This window comes from Salvelinus fontinalis, chromosome 35 (genome assembly GCF_029448725.1).
Source record: "Salvelinus fontinalis isolate EN_2023a chromosome 35, ASM2944872v1, whole genome shotgun sequence".
Lineage (NCBI taxonomy): Eukaryota > Metazoa > Chordata > Actinopteri > Salmoniformes > Salmonidae > Salvelinus > Salvelinus fontinalis.
Genome location: NC_074699.1, coordinates 20,792,672 through 20,806,955, shown reverse-complemented (window position 1 = coordinate 20,806,955; position 14,284 = coordinate 20,792,672). Strand labels below are relative to the sequence as shown.

The 14,284-nt window shown below is 44.1% G+C and overlaps 2 protein-coding genes across 2 annotated transcripts; one reads left to right on the top strand and one right to left on the bottom strand.

Moving 5' to 3' along the window:
• The first annotated feature begins 2,746 nt into the window (after positions 1-2,746).
• On the top strand, positions 2,747-5,746 carry LOC129834506 (neuritin-like protein). Its single transcript, XM_055899549.1, has 3 exons — positions 2,747-3,034; positions 4,547-4,694; positions 4,948-5,746. The coding sequence occupies exons 1-3, from the start codon at positions 2,980-2,982 to the stop codon at positions 5,255-5,257; spliced, it is 513 nt and encodes a 170-aa protein (XP_055755524.1). The 5' UTR covers positions 2,747-2,979; the 3' UTR covers positions 5,258-5,746.
• Positions 5,747-5,836: 90 nt separating this feature from the next.
• Positions 5,837-13,849, bottom strand: LOC129834505 (dynein axonemal assembly factor 1-like). The gene is made up of 10 exons (XM_055899548.1): positions 13,579-13,849; positions 13,337-13,472; positions 13,149-13,240; positions 12,729-12,950; positions 12,467-12,633; positions 12,144-12,265; positions 11,858-12,024; positions 10,764-11,641; positions 10,471-10,536; positions 5,837-9,736 (listed from the first exon to the last, which is right to left on the bottom strand). Exons 1-10 carry the CDS (start codon positions 13,703-13,705, stop codon positions 9,434-9,436), a joined length of 2,280 nt encoding a protein of 759 aa, XP_055755523.1. The 5' UTR covers positions 13,706-13,849; the 3' UTR covers positions 5,837-9,433.
• Positions 13,850-14,284: the final 435 nt, after the last annotated feature.

The following is a 14,284-nucleotide window of genomic DNA, read 5'->3' as shown; positions in this document are numbered from 1 at the left end:
GTTGGCTAGAGCTCATGTATAGCCTACATAGTGAGATTATTATTTATTTGTCAAATGGCAGCCAAACATCGACCATCATGTCACCATAACAAGACCCTCGACATTAATTGGAAAGGAGCATCAAGCTCCTCACCTTGCACTTTCATCACCCTGTGAAATTGATCATAATTTATTTAATCTGTAGCCTAATAAACTGTATGGTTTCCCAAATCGTAGTGGGAGGACCACACATGTCATAGCGTGACTCCAAGTTTTCCCCGATATGATAGTTATTGTATCAATATTCGCTCATAAAAGCGTTTCAATCGACATATCTCGCATAATTCATTTTACTGGCACAACAAGATCCCACAATGTCTAGTGTATTGAGTTTCATCAACATTTGGAATGTTTCCAGAAAAATGTTCTGTTTCCATCAGGCTGGTCATGAAATGTTTATATCCGACATGTACTTTACCAGTATAAAAAGGTTTAATGCAAACCTCCTTAATTTGTACGGCTTTAAAAGCACTGGACAGTCAAAAACACTTTGAGGGATGTCAAATTATACAGTGTAGATTAAGGAAAGGAGATGAGGAGGCCAAGTAAGAGTATTGATATGCACCCTCAGTCTTCTGACCAGACCACTCAGAGGCTCCACTGCTGGTTTGCAAACGGTTTGTCTGAGGGCTGACGCCTCACACGAAAGCTCAGAGCTGTGTCTCAGGGTTGGTAACCTGTATGTGTGTATGTTTGTTAGAGAGTGTGTATAATGGGTGTGTTTGAATATTCTGTGTACGTTGCATTGCTAGTTATTTTGGAGTTTAAAGACCAATGATGTGTGTAAACTGGATGACTGACTATGCAGTTTGTGAATATATGTATATTTGTTCAACTGACATGGGTACAGGAATTATGTGTGTGATAGAGAGAGAGTGAGTGAGAGAGAGAGAAAGAGAGAGAGAGATGAATGGAGAGAGGGAGGTTCCTGATCCTAATCTGGATTTATTCTCTACCCCAGGTCCCAGTAGAGTTATGTAATGACTTAATCTAGGCCTGTCAATCAAACTTACACAACTCTCCCTTCATATTTTTTACAAAACAAACAATTCATGAAATCCTCTATCAAACTATCCCATGCCAACGCTCTCAGTGGTCATCGTGTGACTTGTGTAAGTGACCACACTGCCATGCATTGTTCCAAGTGGATTTGCCTCTATTTGTAAGGATATTACATTCGCTTTTGTGGCACATTTCTTCCTTTGGTTATGTTAAACCTGTTTAGACTTGTTTGCCCCTGTGGATTTCGTTATCCCCTGTGTACTCTGGTGCTATATACTATACTGTCCTTGCTTTTCATTGTTAGACATTGTTCTTCTCTATTCTCTGAACAATCATAGAGATAAAGCACATACGCTTTATCTGACCATAGTGTCCCTACTTCTTAATTTACCTAAACTGACCCTCAAATCTATATAAAGATGCCATCCATTGAACTGTGGGAGATTAAACAGCAGTGTGACGATTGCGGCTCTCAGCTTCCTGCTATGCTGAGACCCTTATTCTGAAATCAGATAGTCAGGGATATTGTGTATAGGACCAGTATGGGGTTGCCTGTCTTTAGAACAAAAAATACATTCCATGTGTCCTAATCTCAATCCCTGCTTCCAGTTGTCATTCTGATTGTCATTCTGACGGTAACACACACACACACACACACACACACACACACACACACACACACACACACACACACACACACACACACACACACACACACACACACACACACACACACACACACACACACACACACACACACACACACACACACACACACACACACACACACCAGGGGGGCATAGCAGGTATATCCAGAGGCAGAAAGGCAATCAGATTATTCAGAAGTTAATGGTTGTATTAATCCGCAGATTACTGTTGAGATATCGTTCCTCCCATATGTGACTGTCTACAGATGTGAAATAGGACTTATCTATTAATGCACTCAGCGCCAGCCATCTGGGGGGCATGGAGGGGTGGAGCAGGGGGCATACGGTGGGAAGAGGGTTGTTTAAACTGTCTGTAAAATATAATGCAAAGGCTCAACCAGGAAGGGCTGGCATTGGACGTGGGGCAGATGGAAACTCCACATATGATCTGTGTGTGGGTAACTAATGTTGCCTGAACCCTGTCCCCCCCTCCCTGTCCTCTGGGGGCTGAGTTTCCCACAGGATCCTGTGATTCCGAGCTTGTCTCTCCCAGGTGGGCCGGATTCTCTAATCCTCAGAAGCGGGCCATCTGCCCGCTTCTTCCCAAACATTGGATTATTTAACCCAGCACAGCCCACCTCACCGCCCTAGAAAACAAGACATAGCCCCACACAGGCAGAAACTGTCAAAATATACAGGACAGATTTACTGAGTAATTCTCAATAAACCCAGAATAAATTCTGTTAATTGAGAAATAGTAACTCCAAACATCTGGAATCTACGGTTCTGTGTTAGGAGTATTTCCCCTCTTTTGTAAGAAGCTGTTTTGCAAACTATATGAAGCCTATATTTCTCAGGAGCTCTGCTCCCTCTTCTATCTCTCTACCAAACTATTTGTGCTATGTGTTTTTTTTTACCTCCACTAAATGCCCTTAATACTGAGATCGGAAATGAGAATGCTCTAATCCAGTGTGCTATGATGTGACGTTCCTGGTCCGTTGCCCCCAAGCTTTCCACAGCTTGCCCTCCACCCCTCCCCTACACACACATCCCCTGGATGCAGCACGTTGGCCCTTTGCTCTGTTAATCCAGTGAACACTCACTACGATCTGCCTCTATGCTCTGCTCTACTCTTGAGCTCTGATGATCCAACAAATGAATGACTGGACACCTCACTCTGAGAAGACACCAACATTCTGTCCGGGATTATAACACTGCTGTGAACGTCATCAGATCAGAGCCCATTAATTGTGTGCTGGGGCTCCACTGGACTCAGTTGGGCTAGTTGAGTATGAGGTCCCATGCCTGCACCGTGACTTTCCTCCTGCCTGTTGCTCTTTACCTCTGTAAGGATGCCTTTCTCTTATCTATTTATGTATTGTATGTCTGTGTGTCTCTGTCTGTGTGTGTTGTAGTGATGTTACTTTAGTGTGGTGAGTGCAGTGTGACACTTCAAAGGCAGCCTTTATCTCACTCTGCTCTTACTAGTTTCCTGTATTTTTTCTGTTCAATTGTTTTTGTTTATTAGAATATTTTAAACTGAAGCGATGGAATAAGTAGCAGGGCAGGAGTGATGGTTTGGTATGGGGTGATGGTAAGTTGGTCAGGAGAAGAGAGCAATGGTATGGGTGAAAAAGTATTTATTTCTGAATCCATTCGGAAATGAAGGAGAGAGGTTTTACGAAGTACTTATCCAAATGAAATACATGCTGTTCCAGCTTGTTCCGAACAGCGCAGTATGTGTGTGTTTATGTGTGTGTGTGTGCCTCCCACTGTCGTCTCTCAGGGAGTTGTGGGACAGCTGTAGAATACTATCCCACTGAGTCCTGAGGATGGGGGCGGTACCTCCTGTAGTTTACGGAGTTACTAAAGGCCATAAGAATGTTATGTTGAGAGAGAGACAACATGCAGAGCAAGAGATTCATTTGTAGAGTGTGTTGCATTCACCCCAACCTTCTCCCTGTGGTGATGCTCATCTTCATGTTCCTTCTCCACCCTCTCTCAGGGCTAATGTGTGTGTGTTTGTGTGTGATTATGTGGTTGTTTGTTTGCATGTTTTCCAATGTGTGTGTGTAACGGATGTGAAATGGCTAGCTAGTTAGCGGGTACGCGCTAATAGCGTTTCAATCAGTTACGTCACTTGCTCTGAAACCTAGATGTAGTGTTGCCCCTTGCTCCGCAAGGGCCGTGGCCTTTGTGGAGCGATGGGTAACGATGCTTCGTGGGCAACCGTTGTTGATGTGTGCAGAATGTCCCTGGTTCGCGCCCGTGTCGGGGCGAGGGGACGGTTTAAAGTTATACTGTTACATTGATGCTGTTGACCCGGATCACTGGTTGCTGCGGAAAAGGAGGAGGTTGAAACGGGGGTGAGTGTAACGGATGTGAAATGGCTAGCTAGTTAGCGGGTACGCGCTAATAGCGTTTCAATCAGTTACGTCACTTGCTCTGAAACCTAGATGTAGTGTTGCCCCTTGCTCTGCAAGGGCCGCGGCTTTTGTGGAGCGATGGGTAACGCTGCTTCGTGGGTGACTGTTGTTGATGTGTGCAGAGGGTCCCTGGTTCGCGCCCGTGTCGGGGGGAGGGGACGGTCTAAAGTTATACTGTTACATGTGTACATGTGGTTTACACACACACACACACACATACACAAAGACACAGACACACACACACGTGATGTAACTGTAACATACAGTATAACTGTAATATATAATGCAGGCTGATGAATGACCTTACTCCGATGCTAAAACCCCAGACGTATATAAACAAATGAAAAGTAATCTATTAACAGCAGTGGACAAAGGAGCTTATCTATCTACTGTAATTCACATTGATACTCTTCACTCCCTCCCCTCCCTCAGGTCTGGCCCCTGTGTGTTGGGCTGTTGCGCTCCCTAGCTCCTGTGGCGTCATCTACAAGAGCTTTGCTCAGTGTCTCCTCACTCTGGGGGACAGTCTGGGTGACACACAGAAAGAGCAGAGCAAACAGGACATTGACACAGTCTGCAGGTGAGTCTCTCTCTGAATCACTCCAGCTCTCTTTTTCTCCTCGCATATTCTCCCATCTCCTCACACAAATAACTGTTGTAAATGTTCATCTGACTAAATCACATTTTCAGACCAAGTCACTCATACAGAATCAGACTGTAGCCCAACATGTGCTCCAATACCTGTAAACACACACACGTCTCACTCCCTTACACGTCCCTCATTCACAACCTTCAGAATTCCTTAGAGTTTAGAGTTCATTGCCCCCTTACAGATCATGGGATGCATTCCATGTGTGTGCGAATGCGGCACTTGCCAGTTGTCCTGGAGATGCAGCGGCTGTGTGGGAGTCTCTGAGGCAAGAGTCCAGGAAGACACAGTTTTCTGGAAACCTCTATGACATGTGTGCCAGCCGCACCACACTGGCACCCAATACAGTGCCCGTGCCACCCTCCCAGAGGCCACCAACGTCAGACCAGACCAATCAAGAAACTCTAAAAGGGTACACGCATCACCTTGGACCCGCCTACACCACGCTTCTGCTCTCAGCATGCATCTCTCTACTGCTCCTGCTCAGGATGTAGCCCTGGCCTCCCTCAGACTGCTATAGGTTCTCTGTGAGCCTTGTGTTTAAATGGACTGAGCATCAAATTAACCAACACACACTTGTAAAAACCCCTCACTCCAACACACGCAAGCGCACTCCAAAATGCATACCTCCTCCAACACGCATCCACACACACACAGAAACGCAAGAAAAGACTCCCAAGCGTTATGGACATCATTATTATGCATATTATGTCAAATAAAATTTCTATGTCAACCTCTCTGTGCAATTGTCTGTATACCACCTATCATTTATAAGAGGGAAGTACTGACATTACTGATACTGACATTACTGATACAGAGTTGCTCTACAATCTACAGATTGTGTGAACTCTGTTTTTATATGTGACATGTGTAGTGGGGCAATATTTGATACATGTATGTATGCATATGTTATATATACCTCACATGCAACTTGTAAATAAGACTAAGCAATAAGCCCATTAACTGAATTCTGACTTCATAAGATAAATAACAATATGCAAAAGAATATAGTTAAACCATGTGCAATCAAGTATTATGCTGACTAATATCAAGGAATTGTCAAGAGAAGTGAATATCAAAGCAAGTATTATTTAATAACTTTATGAAATTAATGGATTCACATACAAGACATAAAGCTTAAGTTACAAAGCATTAGCAAGCATTCTAGGCATGGTCAGAGAGAGAGACAAAGAAACCATAGCTTGAGCCATGGCACATACAGTGGGGCAAAAAAGTATTTAGTCAGCCACCAATTGTGCAAGTTCTCCAACTTAAAAAGATGAGAGAGGCCTGTAATTTTCATCATAGGTACACTTCAACTATGACAGACAAAATGAGAAAAAAAATCCAGAAAATCACATTGTAGGATTTTTAATGAATTTATTTGCAAATTATGGTGGAAAATAATTATTTGGTCAATAACAAAAGTTTATCTCAATACTTTGTTATATACCCTTTGTTGGCAATGACAGAGGTCAAACATTTTCTGTAAGTCTTCACAAGGTTTTCACACACTGTTGCTGGTATTTTGGCCCATTCCTCCATGCAGATCTCCTCTAGAGCAGTGATGTTTTGGGGCTGTTGCTGGGCAAAACGGACTTTCAACTCCCTCCAAAGATTTTCTATGGGGTTGAGATCTGGAGACTGGCTAGGCCACTCCAGGACCTTGAAATGCTTCTTACGAAGCCACTCCTTCGTTGCCCGGGCGGTGTGTTTGGGATCATTGTCATGCTGAAAGACCCAGCCACGTTTCATCTTCAATGCCCTTGCTGATGGAAGGAGGTTTTCACTCAAAATCTCACGATACATGGCCCCATTCATTCTTTCCTTTACACGGATCAGTCGTCCTGGTCCCTTTGCAGAAAAACAGCCCCAAAGCATGATGTTTCCACCCCCATGCTTCACAGTAGGTATGGTGTTCTTTGGATGCAACTCAGCATTCTTTGTCCTCCAAACACGACGAGTTGAGTTTTTACCAAAAAGTTATATTTTGGTTTCATCTGACCATATGATATTCTCCCAATCTTCTTCTGGATCATCCAAATGCTCTCTAGCAAACTTCAGACGGGCCTGGACATGTACTGGCTTAAGCAGGGGGACACGTCTGGCACTGCAGGATTTGAGTCCCTGGCGGCGTAGTGTGTTACTGATGGTAGGCTTTGTTACTTTGGTCCCAGCTCTCTGCAGGTCATTCACTAGGTCCCCCCGTGTGGTTCTGGGATTTTTGACACCGTTCTTGTGATCATTTTGACCCCACGGGGTGAGATCTTGCGTGGAGCCCCAGATCGAGGGAGATTATCAGTGGTCTTGTATGTCTTCCATTTCCTAATAATTGCTCCCACAGTTGATTTCTTCAAACCAAGCTGCTTACCTATTGCAGATTCAGTCTTCCCAGCCTGGTGCAGGTCTACAATTTTGTTTCTGGTGTCCTTTGACAGCTCTTTGGTCTTGGCCATAGTGGAGTTTGGAGTGTGACTGTTTGAGGTTGTGGCCAGGTGTCTTTTATACTGATAACAAGTTCAAACAGGTGCCATTAATACAAGTAACGAGTGGAGGACAGAGGAGCCTCTTAAAGAAGAAGTTACAGGTCTGTGAGAGCCAGAAATCTTGCTTGTTTGTAGGTGACCAAATACTTATTTTCCACCCTAATTTGCAAATAAATTCAATAAAAATCCTACAATGTGATTTTCTGGATTTTTTTCTCTCATTTTGTCTGTCATAGTTGAAGTGTACATATGATGAAAATTACAGGCCTCTCTCATCTTTTTAAGTGGGAGAACTTGCACAATTGGTGGCTGACTAAATACTTTTTTGCCCCACTGTAGCTCATGGGAGAGGGAGAAAGTAAGAAAGAAAGACGGAGTATCTCACCACAGCAGTTCAGGAACAAAAAATAGAAAGAATGAATCTAAGACCTTTTATAACGTTTGAGTTGTTCGGATTCAGAATCTGAGTTGTTGATCAATAGCATTACTGTAGAATTAACTTCCAATCAGATATCAGACCTACAGACCTGTAAAGACAACAGAACCTCTGCTACCCAGAGGTGTGACAATGGGGGTTGGTGAGATCAACACAGATAATTCTGAATTCCTTAGACAACACAGAGGAATCGTTGCATACAGTTGATAAGTCACTTTAGGGGCGGGCCAGCCACTTTCGTGTTTTTATATGAGCTATAAAAGAGTTCACCTGTAAAATGTATTTTACTCAGCCACCAGCTGACTAAATCCCTATATTCCCCAATCATTGATTCTTGCATTGCCTGTGTGGGCACTGGGCATGGAATAGCCACCACACACATTGTGCCTGTGGACTTATTATGTAATGATTCATCATAATGTAAAAATGATATCAGAAGCTGCACTTCACTTAGATACATGTTTGTTTTCATAGTTTCATGTGAGGTTGCTCAGAGCAGTTGCTTTAAGGGGTACATGCTTTGTTTAATTCAATTGTAAGATGTGAAATCAGACACACATCTGATTAACCCAGACAGTTAGATTGAATAATAATTCATGCATTCATTTGTAATAAAATATATTAACAAGAATATGTATGGTGTAGCATGTAACGTGCAATGTGTGTGTATCCTGTATGTGTGTGTGTTTGTAATCTTTGCTCTTAAATCCTTTCATAACAGAAGGTCATGAGCAGATCAATTTAATCTGTCTTTGTTCCTGCCCAGCATCCCTCGATGCACCCTGACAGCCCAGGACACACTGCACATCCTAGCCATGTGTCAGAGTAGGGGAGGGAGGGAGGTAGAGGGAGGAGGAAACATGAAGAGATGGTGAATTATGATGTGAACATGGTCATGAACAGAAACAAATATTTAGAGAACAGTAGACAATCCCATTTGTGCATGCGTGTGGGTATGACAAGAGAGATGAGGATACAGGTGGATATATTTTTTGTTAATCCTCTTTTTGGTACCTTTATTTAAAAGACCCAATCTACTAACATCTATTCTCTAGAGTCCCTGTGACCAGTATTTGACCTGAGCACTGGGCCCTGAAATCTCACTCTCAGTCCCGGGTAGATGAAATGATAAAGAAGAGATTCTATGTGTTTTTGCATTAGCAGGTCTGTAATAATACCACTACTAAAACACGCAAAGACTTTGACAAAATAACTGTTCTTTAGGTTCACATTTCTGCATGATCATCATCATCATTATTCTATTTTCTAAACTTGTTTTTTATGTTTTATTTTCTGTAAGAATGGGCCAGTATATTGCACATATGAGGTTCATATTTGGTACTTAAGCGCCACCTAGTGGTATATTTTAAGTATTTGCGTAACAAGCAATGAGACAAATTCCCCATACTGTACTATAACGTTTTATTTTATGAGCCCTGGCTATAATCTGCCTTTGATTATCTTGGAATGGACTTGAATGCAGTTCATGAACATTTAATTTAGAACACTGAGCCTGAGAATACAGAATATAAAGTATTACCAGTAACAGAACAGCTACGAATAACTAACAAAAAATAAATAAAAAATTGTTTAGTGCGGAAAATGTGTTGGGTGTAAACCCATGGCTGCAAAATAGCTTCATAGCAGCTCTCTGTGCTTACATTGTACCTGTCTTCAGCAAAACAAGGCTTTCCCAGATTGAACACCTAAACCTAGTGTTGTTAATGCTATCACAGCCTTCTGCAGAGTTAATCCAGCTCCTCAATGAGACAACCTGGTTTGCTGGCTTCAGGGCTCTGCCTCTGTCTGGGTTCTCCCTGAGGTTCTGATATCACCAGCTCTGGGGCATCCCCCGCCTCTGGGTCCAATGCTACTAGGTGATTGGTGCGCGATTTGTTTGACGTGTTGTCACAGACCCTGAACAGTGAAGATGAGTATGGATCTGAGGTAGGTGTGGTCTCTGTGGTCCACACTGTCCCACTCTGATGCATGATTGGATCTACATCGTTGTTGTCTCCTGAAATTACCTCTATCTTTGGCCGGAATACTTGCTGGAAACACAGGTGGTCAATTCAGACACAACACAGCTGACCCAAATGAAATACACTGCTGACTTAAATGCTGTGTTGACCTAATAAAATAAAATAAATGTGAGTAATTTAGAGACTAATTGTGTGTATTTTGAATATGCCTGCTGACTATTGTACAATAAATGCTAAAGGTATTCTATTCTTTCTTTTTTTGTTTAGTTTTTTTGTTTAATTTTACCCCCTTTTTCGCCCCAATTTCGTGGTATCCAATTGTTAGTAGTTACTATCTTGTCTCATCGCTACAACTCCCGTACGAGCTCGGGAGAGACGAAGGTCGAGAGCCATGCGTCCTCCGAAACACAACCCAACCAAGCCGCACTGCTTCTTAACACAGCGCGCATCCAACCCGGAAGCCAGCCGCACCAATGTGTCGGAGGAAACACCCCGTGCACCTAGCGACCTGGTCAGCGTGCACTGCGCCCGGCCCGCCACAGGAGTCGCTAGTGCGCGATTAGACAAGGATATCCCTACCGGCCAAACCCTCCCTAACCCGGACAATGTTAGGACAATTGTGCGTCGCCCCATGGACCTCCTGGTCGCGGCTGGCTGCGACAGAGCCTGGGCTCGAACCTAGGCTCTGGTGGCACAGCTAGCACTGCGATGCAGTGCCTTAGACCACTGCGCCACCCGGGAGGCCCTCTATTCTTTCTTTTGGGTAATACAAGTTACAGCCTAGTGTGTGGTATGTAATGTACCTGAGAGAAGAAGATGCAGGTGCTGTCTGGATCTTCAACATCCATATCCTCCAGGTCAGGGAGATCCTGTGGAGTCAGGTGACCATTAGTCAGGGGACAAGGCTTTAGTGCTCTAAATGAAGGTTAGAGTCAAGAGCTAAATGATATGAGTCTGGGGCAGTCTGTGCTTTTGGATAAGATGCTGATGGAGAGGGACTAGATAACAACTATAAAATGTTATTACAGTGTATTAATCACTCTATTATAGTGATAGTGACTGGTAATGGTTGGCTGTGGTGGTCAGTATGACTCACATCAATACGAAGTGGTGGGCGTGGCTCCAGGTGGATGGTCTCCAGGTCCTCTGTTTCCTCTAGCTCAGTCACCATTGGTCCAGGACCGTGCTCTACAATCACCCCAGCTGTCTGAGACTCTGGCTGGCCACATACTGACTGCTCTCTCTCTAACTTCTCTCTCTTTGCCTGCCTTCTTTGTAGTTGTTCTCTCTTTGACTGGTTTAACTCTAACAGTTCTTCCTTTAAGCTTTCTTCTGCTGCTTGCTCTCCCTCTTGGTCCTCTCTCTCTAGCTGATCTCCCTCTTGGTCCTCTCTCTCTAGCTGATCTCCCTCTTGGTGCTCTCTCTCTATCTGATCTCCCTCTTGGTGCTTCCTCTCTAGCTGATCTCCCTCTTGGTCCTCTCTCTCTAGCTGATCTCCCTCTTGGTGCTCTCTCTCTAGCTGATCTCCCTCTTGGTGCTTCCTCTCTAGCTGATCTCCCTCTTGGTCCTCTCTCTCTAGCTGATCTCCCTCTTGGTGCTCTCTCTCTAGCTGATCTCCCTCTTGGTGCTTCCTCTCTAGCTGATCTCCCTCTTGGTCCTCTCTCTCTAGCTGATCTCCCTCTTGGTGCTCTCTCTCTAGCTGATCTCCCTCTTGGTGCTTTCTCTCTAGCTGATCTCTCTCCGGATCCTCTCTTTCTGGTTGTTCTCTATCTAGCTGCTTCTTCAGTGGCTGTTCATTTCCTAGCTCCTCCTTTTCTGGCTGTTCTCTCTCTGTCTGTAGGAACTCTTCATGGGCCTCCAGACTGTCCTCCACAAATGCCTGGATCCTCTCCTCCCAGCCCGGGCTCTGATTCTGGCTCTGGTTCTTTTCACTGGGGCTCTCAAGTTCTGGAGTTGTAGTGGTCTCATACTCCCCTAGAAAAGGTCAACACACCCTTATCGAACCTTCTCTATGTTGTGTGTGTGTAGGAGGTTTCAAGTATGTGTGTGTGTGTGTGTGTGTGTGTGTGTGTGTGTGTGTGTGTGTGTGTGTGTGTGTGTGTGTGTGTGTGTGTGTGTGTGTGTGTGTGTGTGTGTGTGTGTGTGTGTGTGTGTGTGTGCGCGTGTGGATATGAGCGTGTGTGTGCGTACCTCTCTCTTGCAGCTCTCTGACTCGCAGTCTCTCCCTGGCTTGGTCTCTGATGGTTGCCATGGCGTCCAGACTGTCCTGGATCTTCCTTCTCTCTCGTGTTTGCCATGATTCCCTCTCCCTGCTCTCCCCCTCTGGACCCGCTGTCCCCCACGCCTCTGCACACGCCCTTCATACCGCAACCACATGACAATCATACAGCAACCAAGGACCAACATCACAGACCACACAATGACTCATCCATAAGTTTGACATGCACAGTCAAACAGAGACAAACTGGTAATGCACCTGTCCTTTGGGAACACAGGTCGGTCATCCAGGTACGTGAGCTGTTTTAGACGTATGATCATAGTCTTCCTGTAGTATGGGATTTTCTTTATCACTTCATTTCCCATCAGGTTCAGCACGCGCTGAGGAGGAGGGAACAACAAGGGTGTAATCACACACACATACACAGGCTTGGGTATATTATCAGCATGAAGCAAGAGTATTTGCATTTTATAGTCAGTGTGTCATGCGCATGGGCATACTAATGTATAAAGATGATATGATCTCTATTAGCATACAGTACTGTTAATCTGTGTGAGCCTGTTGTGAGCATGTCTTCTCACCAGTTCAGGCATTCTCTCCAGCACAGTGAGGATGTCTGGGTCATCCAGCAGGTTGTGGGACATGTCCAGTACACTGAGGGAGAGGCACTGACTCAGATGCTCCACGTCTCCCACTGTCTGCAGCTTATTATGGGCTATCTGCAGGGTGCCCAGATCAGGGAGGCAGGCTGGGAAAATACTCACAAATCAGATAGATGGAGTCACATATACACACACTGAGATAGCCAGATAGGTGTGGTATGTAGAGTGAGGACAGACTCACCAATGTTTTCGATGGTGTGTATGTAGTTGTTGCAGACATTGAGGGTGCAGAGCTTGCTAAGTGGTTCTAAATTCTCCAGATTGTGTATGAGGTTCTGGTGGAGGAAGAGGCAGCGTAGGTCTGTTTGGGCCTGCAGGTTCTGGATGCGCAGAAGCCCGTTGCACTCCAGCCAGAGACACTTCAGCCCTGTGTACTCCTCCAGATTCTCTATAGTGGAGAAGCCTAAGAGGTGGCAAACATAAAACAAAACATAAAACAAATAACTACATTAGAATACTACAAGAACACTAACAGCGTAGTTATATTCCACCTACAATTCTATATAGACCACACAAAGCTTATGATTTAAATTTCTATAAAGTATTCATGTAACAATATATGTAAACTGTCCATAAACAACAACAACAATTCCACACATACCTTTGAAGTGCAAATACAGTGTGTCATTCAATCGAGGTGTCATGTAGAGTTTGTTTTGCTTGCAGTGGTCCTTCAGAAATGTCTTTGTCATTCTGAGGAACATAAAGCGTCACTGGTTAGAATGCTAGACAGAACGAACAATAATGCTAGAAGACTACTGACAGCCAATTCCTAGCTTTTAAGATGACCTTGGACCCGAGTCCTTTTCCTTTTTCTCTTGTTGTTGGGCTTGTATGAGTTTGTCGACTTCTGTATGTGAGGACACACAACGGTCTCCTTCGATATCGTTTGGCAGGGGGCTGCAGTTCGCCGTGGGGGCCTCCTCTGAAGTGAGAGAGGAGGATAACTTCAGACATGGCTAGACACATGCGATTATTTAACATGTTGCCATGTGCTGACTATTGTGCTAAATTATAGTGAACTGTCTAACCTAGTTTACTGGAAGTTGTTGACATCGCGTCCAGCAATATTTCTGCATCTCCAGCTTGCAGGGTCGTACTGGATTCCTCGCCACTCTCTTCTTCCACCTCACCTGATTCGAGGGGTTTAGGATGCATCGTCGATTGTTTTAAGTGATTACTACTTCTATATACTATTTACTTGTTTAGTTAACAGTTTGTGTTAAAGTATTAGCCAGTTGTAATAACTTGTCATAAACTCCCTATCAGCTATTTTCCGGTAAAGCTTTCTGTGTTTCCATAGCAACGGGGAACACCAAACGACGACCGCTATCCTCTCATGATTGGTTGTGCAAACCAGAGTCATATTTAATTTAAACTTTATTTATCAGGGAGTCATACTGAGACCAAGTTCTATTTGACAGATTAGCCTTGAATTACAGAAATAAAAGAAAATACATTATAAAAAACAAAGACATTCATTAGTAATAATGTGCGGATTCGATTATGCTAAACCGCGGGGCACCGGGTATAGCACGTTACGTCATCGGGTGATATCGGGGAGGGAGGAGCGCCCTTCCCAAATCGAACAGTAATCTGCGCCGCTCGGTCATTTTGTCAACAAGGCAGCATGGTGCATCGTACAGAAACATACATCGCTTTTCCATAAAATTAATTGTTCTAATTTTCTAACTATTTTTCATTGGGAAGGCAGATAAACCGTTTTTATCTAAAGCA

Bases quoted from the DNA above. Each gene is read 5' to 3' on its own strand.
- LOC129834506 (XM_055899549.1), top strand. From the start codon at position 2,980: ATGAGGTCCCATGCCTGCACCGTGACTTTCCTCCTGCCTGTTGCTCTT. The intron at 3,035-4,546 runs GTAAGGATGCCT...CCCCTCCCTCAG, and splicing joins GCCTGTTGCTCTTTACCTCT to GTCTGGCCCCTGTGTGTTGG. The intron at 4,695-4,947 runs GTGAGTCTCTCT...GCCCCCTTACAG, and splicing joins GACATTGACACAGTCTGCAG to ATCATGGGATGCATTCCATG.
- LOC129834505 (XM_055899548.1), bottom strand. From the start codon at position 13,705: ATGCATCCTAAACCCCTCGAATCAGGTGAGGTGGAAGAAGAGAGTGGC. The intron at 12,025-12,143 runs GTGCATTACCAG...TGCGGTATGAAG, and splicing joins CCTGTGTTCCCAAAGGACAG to GGCGTGTGCAGAGGCGTGGG. The intron at 11,642-11,857 runs GTACGCACACAC...GACCTTTTCTAG, and splicing joins CAGAGAGCTGCAAGAGAGAG to GGGAGTATGAGACCACTACA.